The sequence below is a fragment of the Diabrotica undecimpunctata genome, chromosome 8 (genome assembly GCF_040954645.1).
Source record: "Diabrotica undecimpunctata isolate CICGRU chromosome 8, icDiaUnde3, whole genome shotgun sequence".
Lineage (NCBI taxonomy): Eukaryota > Metazoa > Arthropoda > Insecta > Coleoptera > Chrysomelidae > Diabrotica > Diabrotica undecimpunctata.
Genome location: NC_092810.1, coordinates 34,234,706 through 34,254,871, shown reverse-complemented (window position 1 = coordinate 34,254,871; position 20,166 = coordinate 34,234,706). Strand labels below are relative to the sequence as shown.

Sequence of the window (20,166 nt, the reverse complement as noted above, 5' to 3'; positions counted from 1 at the left end):
CGTCGAGGTGTTTATAATATGGTTGGGCGAATGTCGAAACGAGATATTGTTAATATTTATCGAGATCAAAACATAAGCAAATCGACAATTTATCGCACAATCAGAGAATGTGAAGAAGGGATACCATGTGTTAACTTGCGTAAAAGTAGCCGACCGCGGATTTTGACCCATATAAGAGGGGCAAGACTGATTGAAACAGCTAAGAACAAAATTGGGGTCTCACAGCGAAAACTGGCAAGAAGATTTCATGTTGGAAAGACCACAGTATACAGGACCCTATCGAGTAACAATATTATCTACCGAAAAAGAAGGAAAGCTCCAAAATACACAGAGGATCAATTAGAAAGAATTCCGAGATGTTGCCGCGCGTTAAGGCGAGTGCATTTCGTCAACAAGTCGAAACTTTACTTTACCTTTGTACCGAAAGCAGATAATCCCCCCAACCTACCTCAGGCTCATCCAATTGAAGAGTTCTGGGCAATATTAAGTCGGAAAGTCTATAATAACGGATGGGAAGCACAAAATCAGGAACAGTTAAGACGCCGCATATACTTATACAAAAATTAGAGAAATTGACGCCGAGGTCGTCCAAAGGATGATGCAACGTGTCAGGGGAATTATTAGGCAAATCGAAAATAATGGTTCCTTGTCTGTCATTTGAATTTTGATTGTTAATAAGGATAGTTAAGGTAAATTGTTGAATAATTTAATAAAAATATAAGATTATTGTGGTCAGAGTTATACCTATGCTTTTGAAATTTTTGCCAAAACTTTAGGACCATACGTTAAGCAGAATTTAAAAAAAGTCGTAGCAATGATGGATTTGCAAAAATGCCTCCCTACACCTATGTTAACTAATGGAAAATCGTTTTATATAAAGCAGTTATGAACATTTAATTTTACCGTCTACAATGATAGTACAGCCGAAGGTTCATGCTTCATGTAGGACGAGTCTATTGAAAAAGGGGGTGGCAACGATATAGCTTACGCTGTAATAATGTAGTTAATATATTTACCTTCTACAATAGAAGAGGTAACATTTTGGTCAGGCGACTGCTCTGGCCAAAACCGAATTTTTTTTATTTTGTATGTGTATGTGGGCTGTCCATAACACTTCAGTAGTTAGAACTTATCATAAATATGTTTTCAAGGGGCATACATACAACGAAGCAGACACAATACTTGCACTGATTGAGAGAAAGAAGAACTGCCTACTATGAGTATTTCTGTACCCCATGAATGGGCCCAGTTTATAAGGACCTGCAGTTCTTTAAAACGGCTTATTATTTATGAGCTGAAAACAAGTGACTTTTTTAACTTTGAAAAAATGGGCAAAGAATCGACAAGTCCGTTTATTAATAGAAAACGGAACACAGACAATCTACCCTTTCTATCGTCTAAAATTGTGCACTTGGAAGTCGAAAGAGATGGAGAAAAATTTTAAATTCGCAATATTTTGTATCGAATATGTGAAAACAATCAACATGTCAGTTTAGATAATTTACTGGCCAAAATAAGAGAAAGTAAAGTTTCTGAAATTAAGAGGACTAGCCTTTGAAAAGTGTTGAGAGATTTAGGATTTAAATTCAAAAAAGAAAATGAGAGGTTACTTTTATGAGAGGGTAGTGTAATTCACAACAGAATTACAATATTGAGAGAATATACTAGACTTAAATCTGAAAATGCAACATTTGTATACTTAGATGAGACATGGATATTTGCAAAGGTTGGAATTAAAAGAATTTGGCAAGACGACAGCATAAAATCAATAAAACACACAGATAGCGAAGGCAAAGGACACATCATTCTTCAAGCAGGAGTGAAAGCAGTTTATAGAAAACGCAAATTTGATTTTTTCTTCAAAATCAAAATCTGCTGATAAACATGAAAACATGAATGCAGATATGTTTGTTAAATGGCTTGAGGAGAAACTGTTACCTAGTCTGAGTGAACTATCGGTTATAGTTTTAGATAATGCACCTTAAAATTCGGAGATTTTGGAGAAACAACCAAAACATCAATTTTCCGTAATACGCCTTCAAATCAGAGTTACTGGAAATTTCGAAACGTAATGAAAAACCAACAGTATATATCGTTGACCAAATTGTATCAAGTTATGGACATCAAGTACTACGGTTACCGCCGTATCACTGCCAGTTTATTCCATTCGAGCACATCTGGGGTATAGGTAAAAGGTATTATGATAATCACGTTGGATGCAGTGGATACAGTGAGGATGCAGTTAGGGAAATGTGGCCAGAAGTTCTTAAAACTACAACTCCAGAGATATGGGCCAAAACTGTAAATAAATGTGAAAAATTAATAGAAGGATCCGGGAAAATAAAATTAGTGGAACTAATCTAGTCATTATAGATTTACATAATACTACCCTGTAGTGAATTTAGTGACGATGATGATGATTTATAAATTTAAATAATCAGTAAGTACACTATTATATTGTTATTTAAAAAATAATTGTACAGTAGGTTAACCATTATATTTATACATTCAATATTAGCCAAATAAATAATAATATTTAAAATTTCATTTAAATTTTTGCTCCTCATTTTATACAAATTAACTCTAACTTATAATACAGGCAAAAATATTATAAACAAAGCAAGTAATTAAAAAGATTATGGAGAATTCCAGTCCAGTTTATTGTGTCTTTTACTACAACTAAAGGTTTCTGTGAATTCCAATCATCGTTTAGAGGTGTAAGTTGGTTGAATGTACTGTACATAATAGGCCAAATCTCATACTAGTATGGTGAAGTGCTCTCGCTGCCTCCCCACTAATTGTCCATGTTTACATTTCCATGTTCAAAAGAAAGACGGATTGTACTTTTTATTGTATATCTTAACACTTATAAAGTTGTCCCAGTTATTTACTGTATTTTAATAACAATTCTATCCCCGAGTTTAATAATATCTTTCCTTAATATCACATTTTGGCATTGAATCAAATTCAAATTGAACACGTGTAAAATCGAATCTAGTTAATAACTTAGCTCGACAAACAACACTAATTATTGTGGCGATACCTAACCACAATAATCTGCATATTAAATACAACGAAAAGATCGCCAAATATAGAGATCTGAAAATACAAATACAAATAAATAGACAACATGGAAACGACAGTACCTATTATTCTCTCTATTACTAGTCCTATTAAAAAGCCTGCTGGGAAACATAAAACAGCTTAGTCTAAGTAAAAATCTAAGGCAATGCAGAAAGCTGTACTACTCTCGACGTCCAGATGTGTACGAAAATTTTTCGGAGAAACTCGAGCATAGATTGTCACCTTTTTTTTACATCTTTAAAGACAGATACCAAATGCATATATGAGAACATAATATCAAGTATTCATCAAACAGCACCCGTGCCGGTCTCAGCTTGGGTAGAGGAGGGACCCTGAATTAAGTAGGGGTCCTTCAGCACTTTGCGCAAGACAGACTGGGCGGGGAAGTCCTCAACCCCGACACGGCGCGTCCCAATGGCTGATAGGGGAGTTCCTGTAGATATACAGGACAGGTACGAATAAGGCTTAGCCAAATAAGTACCCGCGGATCAACTGAGGACATGACATTAGGCAGCAGTAATGTCATTACTGGATTAAGGCTGTGGGAAAATAAAAAAAAAAAAATCCTGTAGGCTTAATTCTAGATACTCACAGGCGCCACTCACATTATGAGTCAATCGGTTGTGACACTGCGATGGGGAAGGCAAAGGGAAACCACCCCATAAATAGTCCCTAGTTCATTCATCATGGTTAATGTAAACCAATTTGGAGAAGATACTGATCATGGACTTCGGATACCAAGATCCGGCAGGGGAGGAAGAACACAAAAATGTAAGGCTTCCCAGGTCGTCAACCCGCGAAATCCTTACCAATATTTAAACACTAATAAAAATAAAGTGTGCACGTGGAACGTTCAAAAAATCTGTACTTGGAATGTTCGAAGTATGTTTGAAGGGGGAAAGATACACAACACCATTCAAGAAATGAAAAGACTAAATATCGACGTGATGGGAATCAGCGAGATGAGATGGCCAGGCTCGGGAGAGTGCTGTGTGGATGAGCATATGGTATACTATGCGGGAAACGACAAACCACATCACTGGAATGGCGTAGCATTGATTCTGAGCAAAAAGGTCGCTGGGGCTGTGATCAGCGTGATACCTCTCTCTGACAGGGTCATTCTGATGAAGCTGCAAGGCAGACCCGTTAATACGAACATCATTCAAATTTACGCTCCAACATCAGAAAAACCAGAAGAGGATATCGAGGAGTTCTACGCAATTGTACAAAAAGCACTAAAATACACCAAGAAGAACGAGCTAACCATCATCATGGGTGATTTCAATGCCAAAGTTGGCAAAAGCAGTGTAGAAGACATCGTCGGACAACACGGCTTAGGCGAGAAAAACGAAAGAGGAGACCGACTCATACAATTTTGCCGGGAAGAAGATTTTACCATTGCTAACACGTGGTTTAAACTTCCCCCGAGACGACTTTATACGTGGAAGTCCCCTGCAGATACAGCCAGCAATATCATCAGAAACCAGATAGACTTTATTCTCATTAACAAAAGATTCAAGAACAGCTTGACTTCGGCGAAGACCTACCCAGGAGCAGACGTCTCATCGGACCACAACCCATTAGTGGGCCAGATAGAACTCAAACTAAAGAAACTCATCAAAAATAAACCTAAACAGAACCTGGATTATGACACTCTAAAAGACCCCGTAGTTCGTCAAAACGTGAGAGATACAATGAGACAAAAACTAGAAACGGCTCAACAACAAGAACAGAGTGTAGAACAAAAATGGAGTTATATCAAAGACGTCATGCTGAATGCGGGAAAAGAACATCTGAGAAAGAAAAAAAGAGTAAAAAAAAAAAAATGGATGACTGATGACATTCTACAGATGATAGAACAAAGAAGATTAATGAAAAACAGGGACGCGAAGAAATACCAAGAAACCAACCAGACAATTAAAAAAGAAATACGAAGAGCCAAGGAGACATGGATGCAAGAAAAATGTAAAATAATCGAGGAGCTCCAAGAGAAACACGATCATATAAATATCCACCGAAGGATTCGTGAAGCCACTGGTCAATACAAGAGGAGAAACACACACCTCCTCATAAATAAAGACGGTAATCTGGCGACGACAGTGAATGAGAAGTTGGTTACCTGGAAAATATATATCGAAGAACTTTTCTGGGACGACCGCGGCAACCTTCCGGAAATAAATTGCATGACAGGGCCGTCAATTCTAGAAAGCGAGGTAAAGGCTGCTTTACAACAGTCTAAGAATGGTAAGGCTACAGGTCCGGACGAAATACCCGTTGAACTTATTAAGGTGATGAGTGAAGTGAGCACGAAGGAGTTAACTGAACTGTTCAACGCCATATACGATTCAGGTAATATCCCAGAGGAATGGCTATTGTCAACATTTGTAACGCTACCAAAAAAACGATCTGCGAAAACGTGCGAAGATTTCCGAACTATCAGTCTTATGAGTCATGCACTTAAAATTTTTCTTAAAATCATACATGCCAGAATTTACAAGAAATGCGAAGAAAATGTCGGTGAAATGCAATTCGGATTCCGCAATTCTATGGGTACACGTGAAGCACTTTTCACCTTACAAGTCCTACTTCAGAGATGCCGCGATGTCAGTTGTGATGTCTATATTTGTTTTATTGACTACGCCAAGGCATTTGACCGTTATCAGCACCAGAAGATGGTCACCGCACTACAAAGAGTTGGATTGGATGAGAAGGACATTCGGATCATCATGAATTTATACTGGAACCAGCGTGCTCAAGTCAAGGTCGAAGACCAGCTGACCGACCAAGTGAAGATCATGCGAGGAGTAAGACAAGGATGTGTGCTATCGCCGACTCTTTTCAATATATACTCTGAGGAGATTTTTAATGAAGCCCTCACAAACCTAGACATGGGAATCCGAGTGAACGGTGAATATATCAATAATATCCGCTACGCCGATTACACTGTGTTACTAGCAACCAGCCTAAACGATCTGCAGGCCTTACTAGACCTAGTGCGAACTGTGAGCGTAACATACGGACTGAACCTTAATATTAAGAAAACTAAATTCATGGTTGTCAGCCGTACAAATTTTAGATCCCGGGGCACTAATGGCAGGTAGCGAAGAGATCCAGAGAGTCGACAGATTCACTTACCTCGGAACTACCCTCAACGTACAATGGGACTACGCTCAAGAGATTAGATCCAGAATTGAAATGGCACGGTCTACATTTATTAAGTTGAGATCCTTGCTGTGCTGCAGTGATCTCAGTTTGGGAACCAAGATGCGAATAGTGAGGTGCTACGTTCTTCCAGTGTTACTGTATGGAGTTGAAGCCTGGACACTGACGCAAGCCACTGAAAAACGAATCGAAGCCTTCGAGATGTGGATATACAGAAGGATACTAAAAATATCTTATGTGGACCATGTCACCAACGTTGAGGTCCTACAGCGCATGACAAAAGAAAAAGAAGTGCTTAATTTAATTAAACAACGCAAGCTTGAGTACCTCGGCCACGTGATGCGGAACGAAGAAAAATGTCGAATTCTTCAACTTGTTATGCAGGGTAAAGTATTTGGCAGAAGAGGACCGGGACGCCGTCGTATCTCGTGGTTGAAAAATCTCCGACAATGGTTTGGGATGACCTCAGCGGAGCTGTTTCGCAGAGCAGTCAACAAAACCATGATAGCCTTGATGATCGCCAACATCCGGACCGGATAAGGCACTGAAGAAGAAGAAGAAGAATCAAACAGCACAGGAGGTCTTAGGAATCAAACAAAATAAAATTAGTAACAAGCTTTGGTGGAATGAAGACGTCGAAAATGCGGTAACAGAAAAAGATTATACCATAAGTGGTTGAATACAAAAGATGACGCAGACAAAGATCGATACAATGAAATGAAGAAGAAAACTAGAAAGATAATTATGACCTCCAAAAATGAGATATGGGATAGAAGGTGCAGAGAGATAGAATCTTATATTGGAGGACGACAATGCACTGAAGCGTGGAAGGTTATAAACTCTGTTAAGAAGCCGACTAACGAGAAAGTGATTCTAAATCCCATAAATCCCGAGGATTGGACACATTATTATAAACATCTATTAAATGAGAACAAAGACGAATTTAAAGAAGATATGAATTCATCAAGAATCGAAATTCTGGGAGAGCATATTACCATAGATATCAACATAGTTCAAAAAGCTATAGCAGGGATGAAGAATGGGAAAGCAAGTGGACCAGAGGGAGTAACTACGGAATTAATAAAGAATGGCTCAGAGAAATTACACAGAATGATCACGGTGATATTTAACGAATATATTAATGGACATCCAACATTAGATGAATGGAAAACAGCATATATGACCCCAATATATAAAAAAGGTGACAGGAGAAATTGTAAAAACTATAGAGGGATATCGGTCACAAGTTCAATGAGTCGACTATACGGTCGAATACTACGGGACCTGATAGAGGAAGATTATCAATCGTCTGAAGACGAAGAACAAGGAGGATTTAGAGCAGATCGTTCATGTACAGATAACATCTTCTGTCTTAAACAAATTATAGAAAAGAAAATTGTGACAAATAGAGAGTTACATATGACTTTTGTAGATCTTGAGAAGGCATATGACACAGTCCCGCTAAATAAACTATGGGAAGTCCTGGGCACATCAAACATACATCAAACATTGGTTAGTGCTCTCAAAGAACTATATTATGGTTCAAACTCCCAAATGAAATTCGGAAACCTCTTAGCTGAAAAATTTGCAGTTACTAAGGGTCTCAGACAAGGATGTTGTATCTCTCCGACTCTATTTAAGATTTATATCTCTGCAGCTCTGAAACAATGGAAAAGGAAAGTCAAAGGAATGGGTATACAATTGAACGATCAGGATTACATATATACTTTACAGTTTGCAGATGATCAGGTGGTAATCTCAAATGACAAAGATGACATGGAATACATGCTTAGAAAACTAATTGAAGAATACCAGAAATGGGGATTAAATATCAATTTAGAAAAGACAAAATACCTCTCAATTGGAGCTGAAGCAGAACAACTCGATATCGATGACAATCAAAAAATAAATTCATGCAACGAATATAAATACCTGGGCGTCATCTTCGACCGTAGTGGAAAAGACGAACGAGAAATAGAACATCGAATTGTACAAGCACGAAGAGCTATAGCATGTTTGAACGGAATTCTATGGAGTAAAGAAATATCAAAGAACAGAAAATGGAACATCTATGAGACAATGGTTAAAACTAGCCTACTTTATGGAGCTGAGACATGGAGAATAACCGAAAAATATAAGAAAAAGGTCGAAGCCACGGAAATGGATGCCATCAGAAGATCGATGAGAATATCAAGAGCCGACACAATACGGAATGAAGTGATAAAACAACAAATGGGTATAGAGGGCACTATAGTTGAGGATATTAAGAGAAAACAGCTCATATGGTATGGGCATGTGAGCCGAATGGGGGACGAAATATTGCCTAAAAAACGATGATGTGGCAACCCCCAGAGAAGAGGAAACGAGGAAGACCACCACAGAGCTGGACCCTGGGAGTTAGGAAAGCGATTAGCGCTCGAAATCTGTACGAAGACACAACTCAAGACAGAATACAGTGGCGTTTGGGAGTCGGACAACGTCGTAAGACGTTATAAAAAACCAAATATATATATATATATATATATATATATATATATATATATATATATATATATAAAGAGAAAAAGAAAAATCTGCAGACAGACACCTGTGAGTCACCCAGGTAGTGTTGGCTTTCTAATACCCTAACGAAGTTGAGAAAGAACGAGATGCACGAGGGTGTTAGATTTTTGACACTTCGTCCCGTCACTACTCCAAGATGATCGGCGTCCAACTAAAAACCTCTCCTCTGTCACTCCAGACATCAGGATGGAAGGGCTGGTTAAAGCAAAACATCTATCCTGATGACCTGCTGTCACCCGATTCTCATTCTTTTTCCAACACATTCATCGGAAAAAACACACTCAAATGAATCACCAAAGATTTTCAACCCCCTGCCTTAGCGAGGCTGCCATCTCTATCGCGTCGTCTGTCTCTAATTTGCTCCTATTTCAGCCTGCGATAGTCCAAATCCCACCGAGGTACTACTCGCTCGTTTTAAAATGTTGTTGCAAGTTCCCTCTTCTCTTGTTCTTTTGAAGAGAGCAGCTCCCTGATAAATTTGTGAATCCGTTTCTACCACCTCTCATCCCTCATCATTTTTTCCATTATTTCTCTCACAGAATCAAACATTCTGCAGTTACACTCTCATTTAAACTTCTCTCTTTTATCCACCTAACGCTCTCACTTTAACATCGTGTATGTCACAGTAACTGAGAGACCATAATAAAGGCACTTATCGGACTATGCCCTCCTAAACCTGAAAAGGTGGCTATGAAAGCAGCCATGGTGTGTGAGCATTTGCGTCAGATAATATTCCAGCTGCCAATGCCCACAGTCCACTCAGCTTCGAAGGTTCGGTATTAAAGACTTCGTTTGCTCCGCCACATCACATATTACCTTCCGCTCTTGCTGCCACTGACCAATTAAAACGAATCTCTTGGCCAGCCTTATTTCAGTCATCTCTAGCTCTCCAGTGTTCCGACTCCTTCGACTATGAATCCTCGACCTTTCACCTGCCTGCACATGTAAAAGAACACAACCGGTGATCACTCACAGGCAGCTGACACAGTCCTGTAGGCACATGCTACCCGCAGCAGACTAGTTCTGTCATACATTGTCACCTAGAGATCTAACGCGGACTCTCACCAGAGCTCAATACTTCTAATACCCTAAGTATGCCTTAAATCTGGATACAAAAATACCATTTTTAATTATTATTGTAGTTGTAGACGATTCCTAAAATTCCAGACATCTTTTATAACGTTTAAAATAATTTTGACAGTTATGGAAAGCATTTTGAATAAAATTTTTTAGAAGATAAAAATACAATACTATTTTTAATCAATTTTTTTTATTAAAGTTGAACGACTATCCACACTTCTGTTCAACTGATTTTTTACGCATTACTCGTATCATATTTATATATGAATTGTTTTGGATAAATATGTGTTGATCTGAAAAAAAATAGCATGCATATATGTTTCTGCATTATATACAGATATATAATAAGGTATCTTTTTTGCCATTATCTTTATGATAACCTATAACACTTTATTAAGAGAGAAACATCAAATAGTTGTGTTAATAGGAGTTTAGACAGTATAGATACATCGAAATGAAAGGCTTTTTGTTTGCCTTGGTAGCGTGTGTTTGCGTGGAATGGGTGGTTTCTATTCCTTTTGTAATTGTAAATAGTCGTACTAGTGCAAAATTGACGGTAAGTGTACCTTATTAACTGCGATGTATACATATCGTATATATATATATATATATATATATATATATATATATATAAATATATAATAATAATATAAAATTAGTTCAGAGCGACTGTGACTAGCCGTTCTGAAGAGCCCTTTTAGGGCGAAATACGTAAAAGCGGATACACAGACGCACTATAAGTGAAATCAAATCTTAACTGTCTTTTTCCTTTTTTTCCGATATACTCTGTATGAGTACTGGAAACGAATTCGCTAAGGATTTTTACTTAGTTGAGGAGATATTATGTTGTGGAATGCAATTTTTAGATTCTCCATGTCTCTAATAACATCTTTATCAACGTCTGTTTTGCTTTGCAATTCTTAGAAGGCACAGATTAAAGCAAAAATCTGAATTTGGTTTCGAAAATTAGTTTACAGATTTTATTAAAATTAGTATTTCTTGGGTTTAGGTTCAATAAGAAATATTAAATTTGGAACTAGATTTTATTCCATTCAATTCCAAATTATTCCATTGAAATCAACGTTTCGGCAGGAAACGTTTGCCTTTGTCAAGATTCTAAAATGTACAGGATTAGGAACAAAAAGTTATTGTAAAATATATAAAAAACTTACAAAAACGTAAAACGGGACAATGATATTAATAGATTGACTGAAGTAAAATTGATATCTGATATCTCATGATTTACTGTCATTAGTATATAATTATTTTTATATGGGCGTACCATTGATGTTTTCGAAAAAGGTAAAGGGGAGATATGTTATGACTTTAGAGTTTTTTTATGGTGTTATATTTATTTTTATTTAAATCAGATTGAAATATATTTTATTTTGGTTCTGTATATTTTTTGTCATTGATTGCGTTATTATTTCTTTTTATTTCTGTTGATTCGTATATCTCCCTCTTCCTTTTGTTTTGTTCGGTTTTTAAAATTTTGATGTTTTTGAAGTCAAATTTATGCTTCTTCTCATTTTCATATTTTGTGAGCGCAGTGACGTTGTTCTTGTCATATTTGTGAGTACGAATTCTGGATTGAAGCAGTCAACTGGTTTGCCCGATATAGAAACCTTCACAGTTAATACATGGTATTTCGTGAACAACATGTGATTTTATGAGTTTTGGAGTTTGTGTTTTTAGCTTAGTGAAATATTTATTTAGAAGGTTGTTGCCTTTGTGAGCTACTGTTATGTTATGTGCGGCTAAATGATTTTTTAGTTGTTCGGATAAACCTTTTATATATGAAAGAGTTGTATACGTAGTCTTGATACTATTGGGTTTAATGTTATTCGTATTGTTGTAAAATTTATTAAGTCTTGATTTAAAAATAGTTTCGATTAGATTTTCGGGATATGCATTATTTAGAAGGGCATTTTTCGCTTTTTTTCATTGCAATTGGTCTGTATTCTGGATCTGCTAGTTTTATACATTTATCAGCAAAACTTATAATTACAGACTTCTTATGGGAGAATGAATAATGAGATTTGTAGTTGAGATATCGTGAAGACCATGTTTGTTTTGTAAATCACATGGTTTTAACAGAGTCGTCAGTATCTAAATTGTCTATCCGAATAATTAGAGGCCGGACCTCATCTATAACTCGCTCGGTTTGAAAAGACTAAACGATTATGTCTTCCGTATGTTTAATACAATTTTGCCATTGTTTTGCCTTTATTTGTTCTAGCTATTCTTTCCATAAACTAAGAACGCTAGTGTCATCTGTTGTTTTGGATGCATGTTTATTATAAAAATTGTTAGCTATACCCAATACCCCAAACTATACCCCAAACTAACTCAATTGCATTCTAGTGGCAATGGTAGGGCGAAAGTCGAAGAACTTCATGGCCATATTTAAGAGTCATTTGGTCAGTAACAAATTTCTTTTGAATTTTGTGCCCTCTACAACTTTGAAGTAAATGGACTTTTAAAAATATGTCACTGTGACAAATTTTGTTATCTATCAACCACAACTTTATTTCTTCTTTTGTCCAGCTGCTTGAAGAAAATTTCTCTTCTACTCTTGAGTGGTAGGATGCATTATTCAACACTATTATGGATGGTCGCTTCAATTTTTTTTGACAAATTTTCTTCAAACCATTTTTCAAAAATATTTGCATCCATATTTCCATGGTAATCACCTGTATTCTTTGTGAACAAAACAATTAAACTAGCGTCAGGAATAAAACCCTCATCATTTCCAGCATGAAGTATAATGTAGCGTTTACCATTACCGGAACTACTAGAAGAATAACATTTCGTGGTGCCATCTTGCCACGATGATTTTAACATATTTCCTTTAGCGAAAATCAAAGTTCCATCTAAAAATGCAACTTGCCTCGGACTATCAGACGTTTTATTCATCATATATTTTCTTAAAAAATGCTACCGTTTTGAAACAACATTAGAGAGTTCACACAATACTTGTCTATTATTTGTCTTTTTATATCGAAAAGCTAAATGTTTAAGCTGATTAACTGACTGGTGCAAATCTAAAGTTGTTGGATGTCGACGATTTCTCTTGCTTACTTTATTTATTTCATCCTCACTCATGTCATTCATTCTTCGGAATGTCCTCTCTGAGATACCGCAAGCATTGCATGTGCGTTTCTGAACTGCCATAACATATTATTTTTTTCCAAATTGAAATAACTTTCGACTTTCAGAACTAAACGCCGTTTTTCTGGAGAAAAATAACTATAGATACTATAAAAAATAGGTACTTATATACAATTACTACACCCTAAAAACGACGAGAGTTCTACAACAGACGAAACAATCGAACACAAATTATTTAACAGCCAATGCTAAACAAGCATAAACACTGCATTGATTGTGATTGCAAAAACCGTTTAAAACTAATGTTTTAAATAATATTTTTGCTAATTATGTCTTTTGCTAAATTATTAAATAACACCAATACAACCTACGACCACCAATTAATTTTTAACGATAAACAGAAGTGTAATACGATAACAAGTTTGAATTTGATCTACTTTGTCGATAACAGTATCTTTAACAGAGATATATTTTTAAATAGCATAAATTATTTTCCAATGATTGTGTGGATAAGAAATACATTACTAAACAAATTTTTAAAGTGTGCATAAAGGAGATTACTATTACCTTGTAATAAATTCACTGTTTAAATAAATATTCCGTACTCGTACTACTGCAATAAAATATTAAAACCAATAAACGATAACTTGTTGAGCAGTGCTGATTAAAACAACAGAGCAGTAAAATGTTATTCATAAAGGTAGTGTACAATATATCGCCGCTTATCTGGCTCGCTAGTAATAAAGTTACCAGCATTTAATTGCAAAGGTCTTAGGTGGAAAATACTTTACGCGGATATCTGACGATGCAGGGTTATGATGAAATAAGCATATAATATCCTATTGATACCGATTCATACACGGAAATTTTGACGATTTGTGCTTATGTGCCGTATTAATTTGGCTTTTCAATTCATTAGAGTGACAGCAAAGCTAAAATATAATTAGACTACAAGAAAATTTAAAGAAAAAGATGGAAGAAGCTAAAGTTTATGATTTTGACCAGGTCGAGGGTTTTACTGGCAAATTATTACTTTTGGAATTTATTTTTATTTACCGTATAGATTATACAAATCACTTATACCTTAAGTAAGACTGTAGTCATAAATAAAAACATAGATAGTACATAGATAGTCATAGCCGACTACATAGTCTATTTCTCCAGAAGTTAAGTCCAGGAAGTCGATAACTTGGCCAGCGTAGGATTTCAGAGATCATTCTGTCAAGATATGGTGGATTTCATGTCCAGTATTGATTCCATTGAGAGCAGTTCATGCTTTTCAAGGCAGATCTAAACCTGAACGTTTGCTCATTGATACCAGTGATTTATTGGGTTGTGGAAAGGCCTGTTCTTTTCATTCTTTTTTTCAATATTCAGCAAGGGAGAAAAGGTTTTAAGTAAGTGATGGATTCGACCGTTACTTGATGGAAGTTCATTTTATATCATAATAAAACACGGAAAACTTTCTCGATATTTTCACAACATTTATTAAAATTTAGTTTCAATACAGCTTTTTAGACCGAGTGCCTTTCTCAAGTGATGGATTTTTACCATGCATCTACACTTTATAGTCTTTAGCTGAATAATTCGAGGAAGAGAGAGCTGTTTGTTTCAAGCTGCCCATTCAGAATTACACCTGTATTTTTTAATTTATTAATTTTCATAGCTTCTAATAAAAATATACTTTAAAGGTCTTTATTTTAAATAAAAAGAATTTGAAATTCGTCACTAAAAGAATGATTATGGTCTAGAAGGTAAGGTGCGTACGTAGATTCTGTTTTTCTGTTATTGAGAGCCCTTTTGTGTTCTGCTATACGTTTGTTCTACCAGTTTGACCAATGTAAGTTTTTGGGCAGTCACTACATATAAATTTATCTATACCACTGTGTAAGTACTTTTACTTTGTCTCTTAATATATTTGTCTAGGTTATCGTTTGTTCTTGAAGCTGGTGTGATTTTTTTTAAGTAAGTAAGTGAGTAAAAGTTTTCCGTGTATTTATTTATAAATAGGCGTTATAAAACGATAAATATTATAAAATGAAATAAATGATTTAAGATTTTCTTTATTGAATGTAACCTTTTGATGTAAAGAGAGTTCAAGTTTGTTTTACAATTTGATATCTGCTAAGAAATGCGAAAAAAACGGAGAAAACAAAAAAAGTTTTTTTCCTACTCCTTCGAGGCACATTAACCATTTTTATAAATAAACTACAACCCTCTAACTTTTATTATTGTTATATATTGTTTACTTTTAGGGTCCAAATGGTCCGCAAGCTTTAAGTGTATATCCAATTACATACGAATTCAACATCCGTTCCGATATCTCGAACAGATATGCCAAAACTGTCGTAACAAGTAAAGTTCAAAATGCAGCAAATAGTCCAAATGAAGCAACGTTTACGGTGGTTTTGCCAGAAAAAGCATTCATTTCTAAATTTGTAATGGAAATAGGCGGCAAAACATACGAAGCTTATGTTAAAGAAAAAGAAGAAGCTAAAAGTATTTATGATTCAGTAAGTGATAATATAAATAGTGTACTTATTGTGATGTAATTATCGAGTTCTTTTTTCTTAAAATTTTGACACATTTTGACACATGTTTTTCCTTTAATCAACTTGTTTAAAAATGCAGAAACCTGAGATAAAACGAATTTTAACTAAAAGTATGTTATAACCAATCCAGGTATTTATTAACAAATACTTACGAAGAATTGTTGAGAACCGAACACAAAGAGATCAGAAAGTGGGGTTGGATCAGCTATACTCTTAGCAAAAATAGTTCCTGTATTCCAAAAACTGCCCCAGAGTTAAATCCCCAAGGAACGTTAAATAAACTTAAATTAAAAGGAAAATTGTGGCTTATTCTTATATCCGCAAATGGCTGTACACCCCACCGTGGGGTTAAACCGCAAATACTTTCTAGATCCTATTTCTTGGATAGATCAGTCCCTTTTGTTTATATTATCTTCTTGACGATATCTCTCCATTCTTATCTGTCTCTAGTTTTTCCTCTCCACTCTCTGACTCCTGCCCTTTTTGGAGGTCTTCTTCAACTTGTTGCAGCCACTTTGATCTTAGTCTTCCCTTTCTCTTATTTCCACCTGGATTCCATTCTATCATTGCATATGTCACTGCTTCATCTTCAGCTCGCCAAATGTGACCTAACCATCTAACTCTGCATTGCTTTATTTTAGTCACGATGTCTTCCTTAAGTTCTTCCTTAATCTCTGCATTTGTTCTATATTTATTTTGCTCTGTTCTGAGTGGTCCCAATATGGTTCTCATAATCTTTCTCTCCGCTATTCTTAAGTCTTCTTTATCTTTTTTGACCATCATCATTGTTTCTTTTGCATATAGTCAGTGTTTTGCTTTTAAGTAATCTTTTGTTTGCAAAATAAGCTTTATTCGCTGCTAATATTTTTTCTTTTATTTCGGACTTCTTTTCTCTGATTTTGCTTTTTGTAACTCCTAGATATTTCCTAAGTATTCTACTTCTTCAAATATAGAACTTCCTATTCCGATTTTTTCTTTCGTTGGCTTTTTCCCTAGTCTTAATATTTTTGTCTCTTCTTGATTTATTCCTAGTCCCATTACCTCCCCTTTCTCTTTTATTTCTTTTAGCATTTCTTTCATTATTTTCCTGTTTTTTGCGATTATTTGACTACCTCTTGTTCTTAAATCTCCTTTATTTGTATTTAGTAGTACATATTCTAAGGCTAGATTAAATAACGTTGTTGATAAGGCATGTCCTTGTTTCATCGCTTTATTTATACTGAATTCCTCTGTCTCTCCTCTTTGTGTCTATTTGCTAATTTTTGTAGTTCTCATTATCATTTCTATTAATTTTCTGAGTTTATGTGAACGTTTTAATTTGTCAAGTACTATCATTAATTATTTCCTTTTAATTGAATCAAATGCCTGTTTGATGTATATGAATAACATTTCCAATTGTAATGTATATTAGCTTGCTTTTCCATTATTTGTTTTATTGTATGTATTGCATCTATTGTAGATCTACCTTCTGTGAATCCACATTGGTACTATCCCACTGTCTTGTTTGTGATCTTTGATAACCTCCTTTTTATTATTGATGTCAATATTTTATATGTTGTATTTAGTAACGTTATTCCTTTATAATTTTCACAAATTTGTTGGTCTCCCTTTTTATGTATTGTTATGATCTGCCCTACCTCTCAGTCCCCTGGTATTTTCTCTTCTTTCCATATATTTTTCAATAGTGCCAGTATTTTTCCTCTCAGCTCCCTTCCCCGGTATTTTATTAGTTTCATATTAATTCCATTTTTACCAGAAACTTTTCCATTTTTGCTTCTTTGCGTTACTTCTTTCAATTCCTCTAATTTTGGTGCTTTTGAAATTTTGATGTCTACTTCATCTACTTCGTCTGCTTCTTTTTCGTGCACCGTTTCCTCCTCGTTATTCATTTCTTCTCCTGTTGTTTCCTCCGTCAAGAGCTCCCTGTAGTAATCTCTCCATACTTGCTTGTATTCTTGATCCTCTATTATCACTGTTCTCTCTTAATTTTTTATTCCGTTTGTTTCGCCTTTGTATTTTTTGTTTTGTTTTTTAATCTTTTTGTAAAAATTTTTCGTATTTCTGTTTTTTCTTTCCTGCTCCATTTCCTGCATTTTTTCGTCTACCCATTTTCTTTTATTTTACCTTATCACTATCTTAACCTTCTTTCTTAATTTTTTTATATTCTCCTATATGTTCATCGTTATCTGTTCTTAGCCATTTAATTTTGACTTGCACTTTTTTTCCTGCTATTTCTCTCTATTTTGTTTAAACCATCTGTTTTTTGTTTTATCCTGACTTTTACCTACCTGCGTATTTGCACCTTCTTCTATTGATTTTTTGATCGTCTCCCATTCTGTGTTTATATCTTCTGCTTTATATTTCTCTTTTATTTAAACTGTTACTGCCTCTTCATATTTTTTTCTTAATTCTTCATTACTCATTTTATTGACATTTCACTTTTTATGTTGGTTTTTCTGTTTTATTTCAATTTTAACTTTTTGTCTTATAGTGGCTGAGGACCATGTAGAGGTCTGAATCTGCACACGCACCTCCAAATGTTCTTACATCTTTTATTGACGACTGTCTTCGTTTATTAAACATTCCTATTCTTCGCGTGCCATATCAGAATTATTCGACGTTGGCTATCACCATTGCGAAGGCTTCTCGATCTTCTGCAATATGGAATTATGTGATCTATTATATATTAATCATTATGTGATCAATTTGAAAGTATGTTTTCTGATCTGGTAACCTCCATGTTATCTTATGTATTTTAGGGTGTTCAAATTTTGTTAAGCTTATTAACAAATTTGTTGTTGTTGCTAGGTTACATAGTCTTTGCCCATTGTTATTCGTATTTTAGTATATAGTATGCTTTCCTGCAATTTTTTATAACAGTGCTCTTTTCCAATCTGTGCATTGAGGTCTCCTAGTATAAATATGACATCTTCTTTGGGTATTTTTTATCTATCTCTTCTTCGACCCTATCATAAAAGATTTCGTCTTCGACTGCATTGCTTGTTTCTATAGGGACGTATAAGTTTAACACTGATATATTAAATGGTTTGTTGTTGACTTTTACATAGGTCATTCTTTCTCATATTGGCTTGAAATTTATAATTTATTCTCTTAGGTGCCTAAGTATCATGAATCCCAGCCCTTTTGGCCCCTGCTTCTTTCCTCCCAAATATAGTATTTTAAAGTCTTGTTTATCAATCTGTCCTTGTCCCTCCCAACGTAATTCTTATCAAATAAAATATGTAACTTCATAATGAACAGAATAAATGACACACAGGAGAGGTGATGGCGTGATAATGAGGCAGCTTCTTCTAACGACAGAACTCTAGAAAGATAAATTCTTTTTATATTATATATATATATATATATATATATATATATATATATATATATATATATATATATATATATATAATATAAACTTACCTCAAAGCGAGACATAGCACAAAACTACATTTAAGAGACTATTTACTTAGAATCTGGGTATAATATATACTTTTAGCCAGACAGCTTAAAGATAAATGTTAGTACAAACATGTTAATAGGTAATAGGTACTGTCAGAATGAAAGTGCGTTTGCTTTTATGATATAAAATTGGTTACATGGCAGAAATATTACGTATTTTTTAACTAGACTAAACACAGATGAAATTAATTATACAGGAACTGGCAAACGTAACAAAAACAGTCTACGAAATATTGTAGACATGTCATGGTACAGCTCCACTAAAATTTAAGAGCAGTTATTACTAGAAAAATGAAAATACTACACCATGTTTTTAGTTGCTTCTTTGTCGGCTTGCTCCGTTACTAGTTTTTTAAAACATTGTCTACACTACTCTAACTCTCTGTAGTCATTTTCTATGCGCATTCTTTATTCTATTTATCTTACCTTTAAATCTCGTCATATTAACATTTAATCTTTTTTATTAAATAACCAATTTTATTCTAGGCTGTTCGACAAGGCCTAAGTGCTGGTCATGTCTCAGCTAATGCTAGAGACTCCAATAAATTCACGGTGTCTATCAACGTTGAGCCAGAAAGTAAGGCAAGTTTCCAACTTACCTATGAAGAACTTTTAGAAAGAAAAAGCAACCAGTATGAACTAGTACTAAACATACACCCTGGTCAAGTAGTTAGCGATATGAACATTGAGGTAAGTATTAAAGATTTAAGTTTTATATCGTAACATCATTATGATATATGCCATACCTATTGGCTAACAACTTATACTGCGTCAAAGTACTTATTCTACATCATTTGTATTGGTAGTGAAATTGGCAACATTGCCTTTCCGATCTACTTAATTGTAATTCTCCGATCCAATCTCGATAAACTCGATAAAAATGCACTGACCTCTATAAGGCAGGTTTATAGGTTTTTAATAATGGGAACAATTTTTTGTAGTTGTATTAAAAATAAAAGGGCATTTCTGTAAATAAATAAAACAAAAAATATACTAGAGAAATAATTCTTTATGCCCTACAGAAATGATACACGACAAATATGAAAAAATTTTAACAAACGAGTTGATCGACTTGCTAGGGGATTTTCGCATGGAACTTAGACGAAACATGTGGTTTCAATTTTCCTTTCGGCTATAGTTGGAACCGAAA

General features: G+C 34.9%; 2 protein-coding genes across 2 annotated transcripts in view; one reads left to right on the top strand and one right to left on the bottom strand.

Annotated features, from left to right (window-relative positions):
• The window catches only part of LOC140447412 (pyrokinin-1 receptor-like), a 649,679-nt gene that overhangs the window by 53,499 nt on the left and 576,014 nt on the right, over window positions 1-20,166 (bottom strand). The gene's annotated exons all lie outside the window — the stretch shown is intronic.
• Window positions 10,291-20,166, top strand: part of LOC140447411 (inter alpha-trypsin inhibitor, heavy chain 4-like) — a 57,436-nt gene continuing 47,560 nt past the window's right edge. The window contains exons 1-3 of the mRNA XM_072540049.1: window positions 10,291-10,444; window positions 15,255-15,512; window positions 19,503-19,706. Of these exons, the coding sequence (XP_072396150.1) occupies window positions 10,343-10,444; window positions 15,255-15,512; window positions 19,503-19,706 (564 nt within the window). The 5' untranslated portion in view covers window positions 10,291-10,342. The remainder of the gene's footprint in view (window positions 10,445-15,254; window positions 15,513-19,502; window positions 19,707-20,166) is intronic.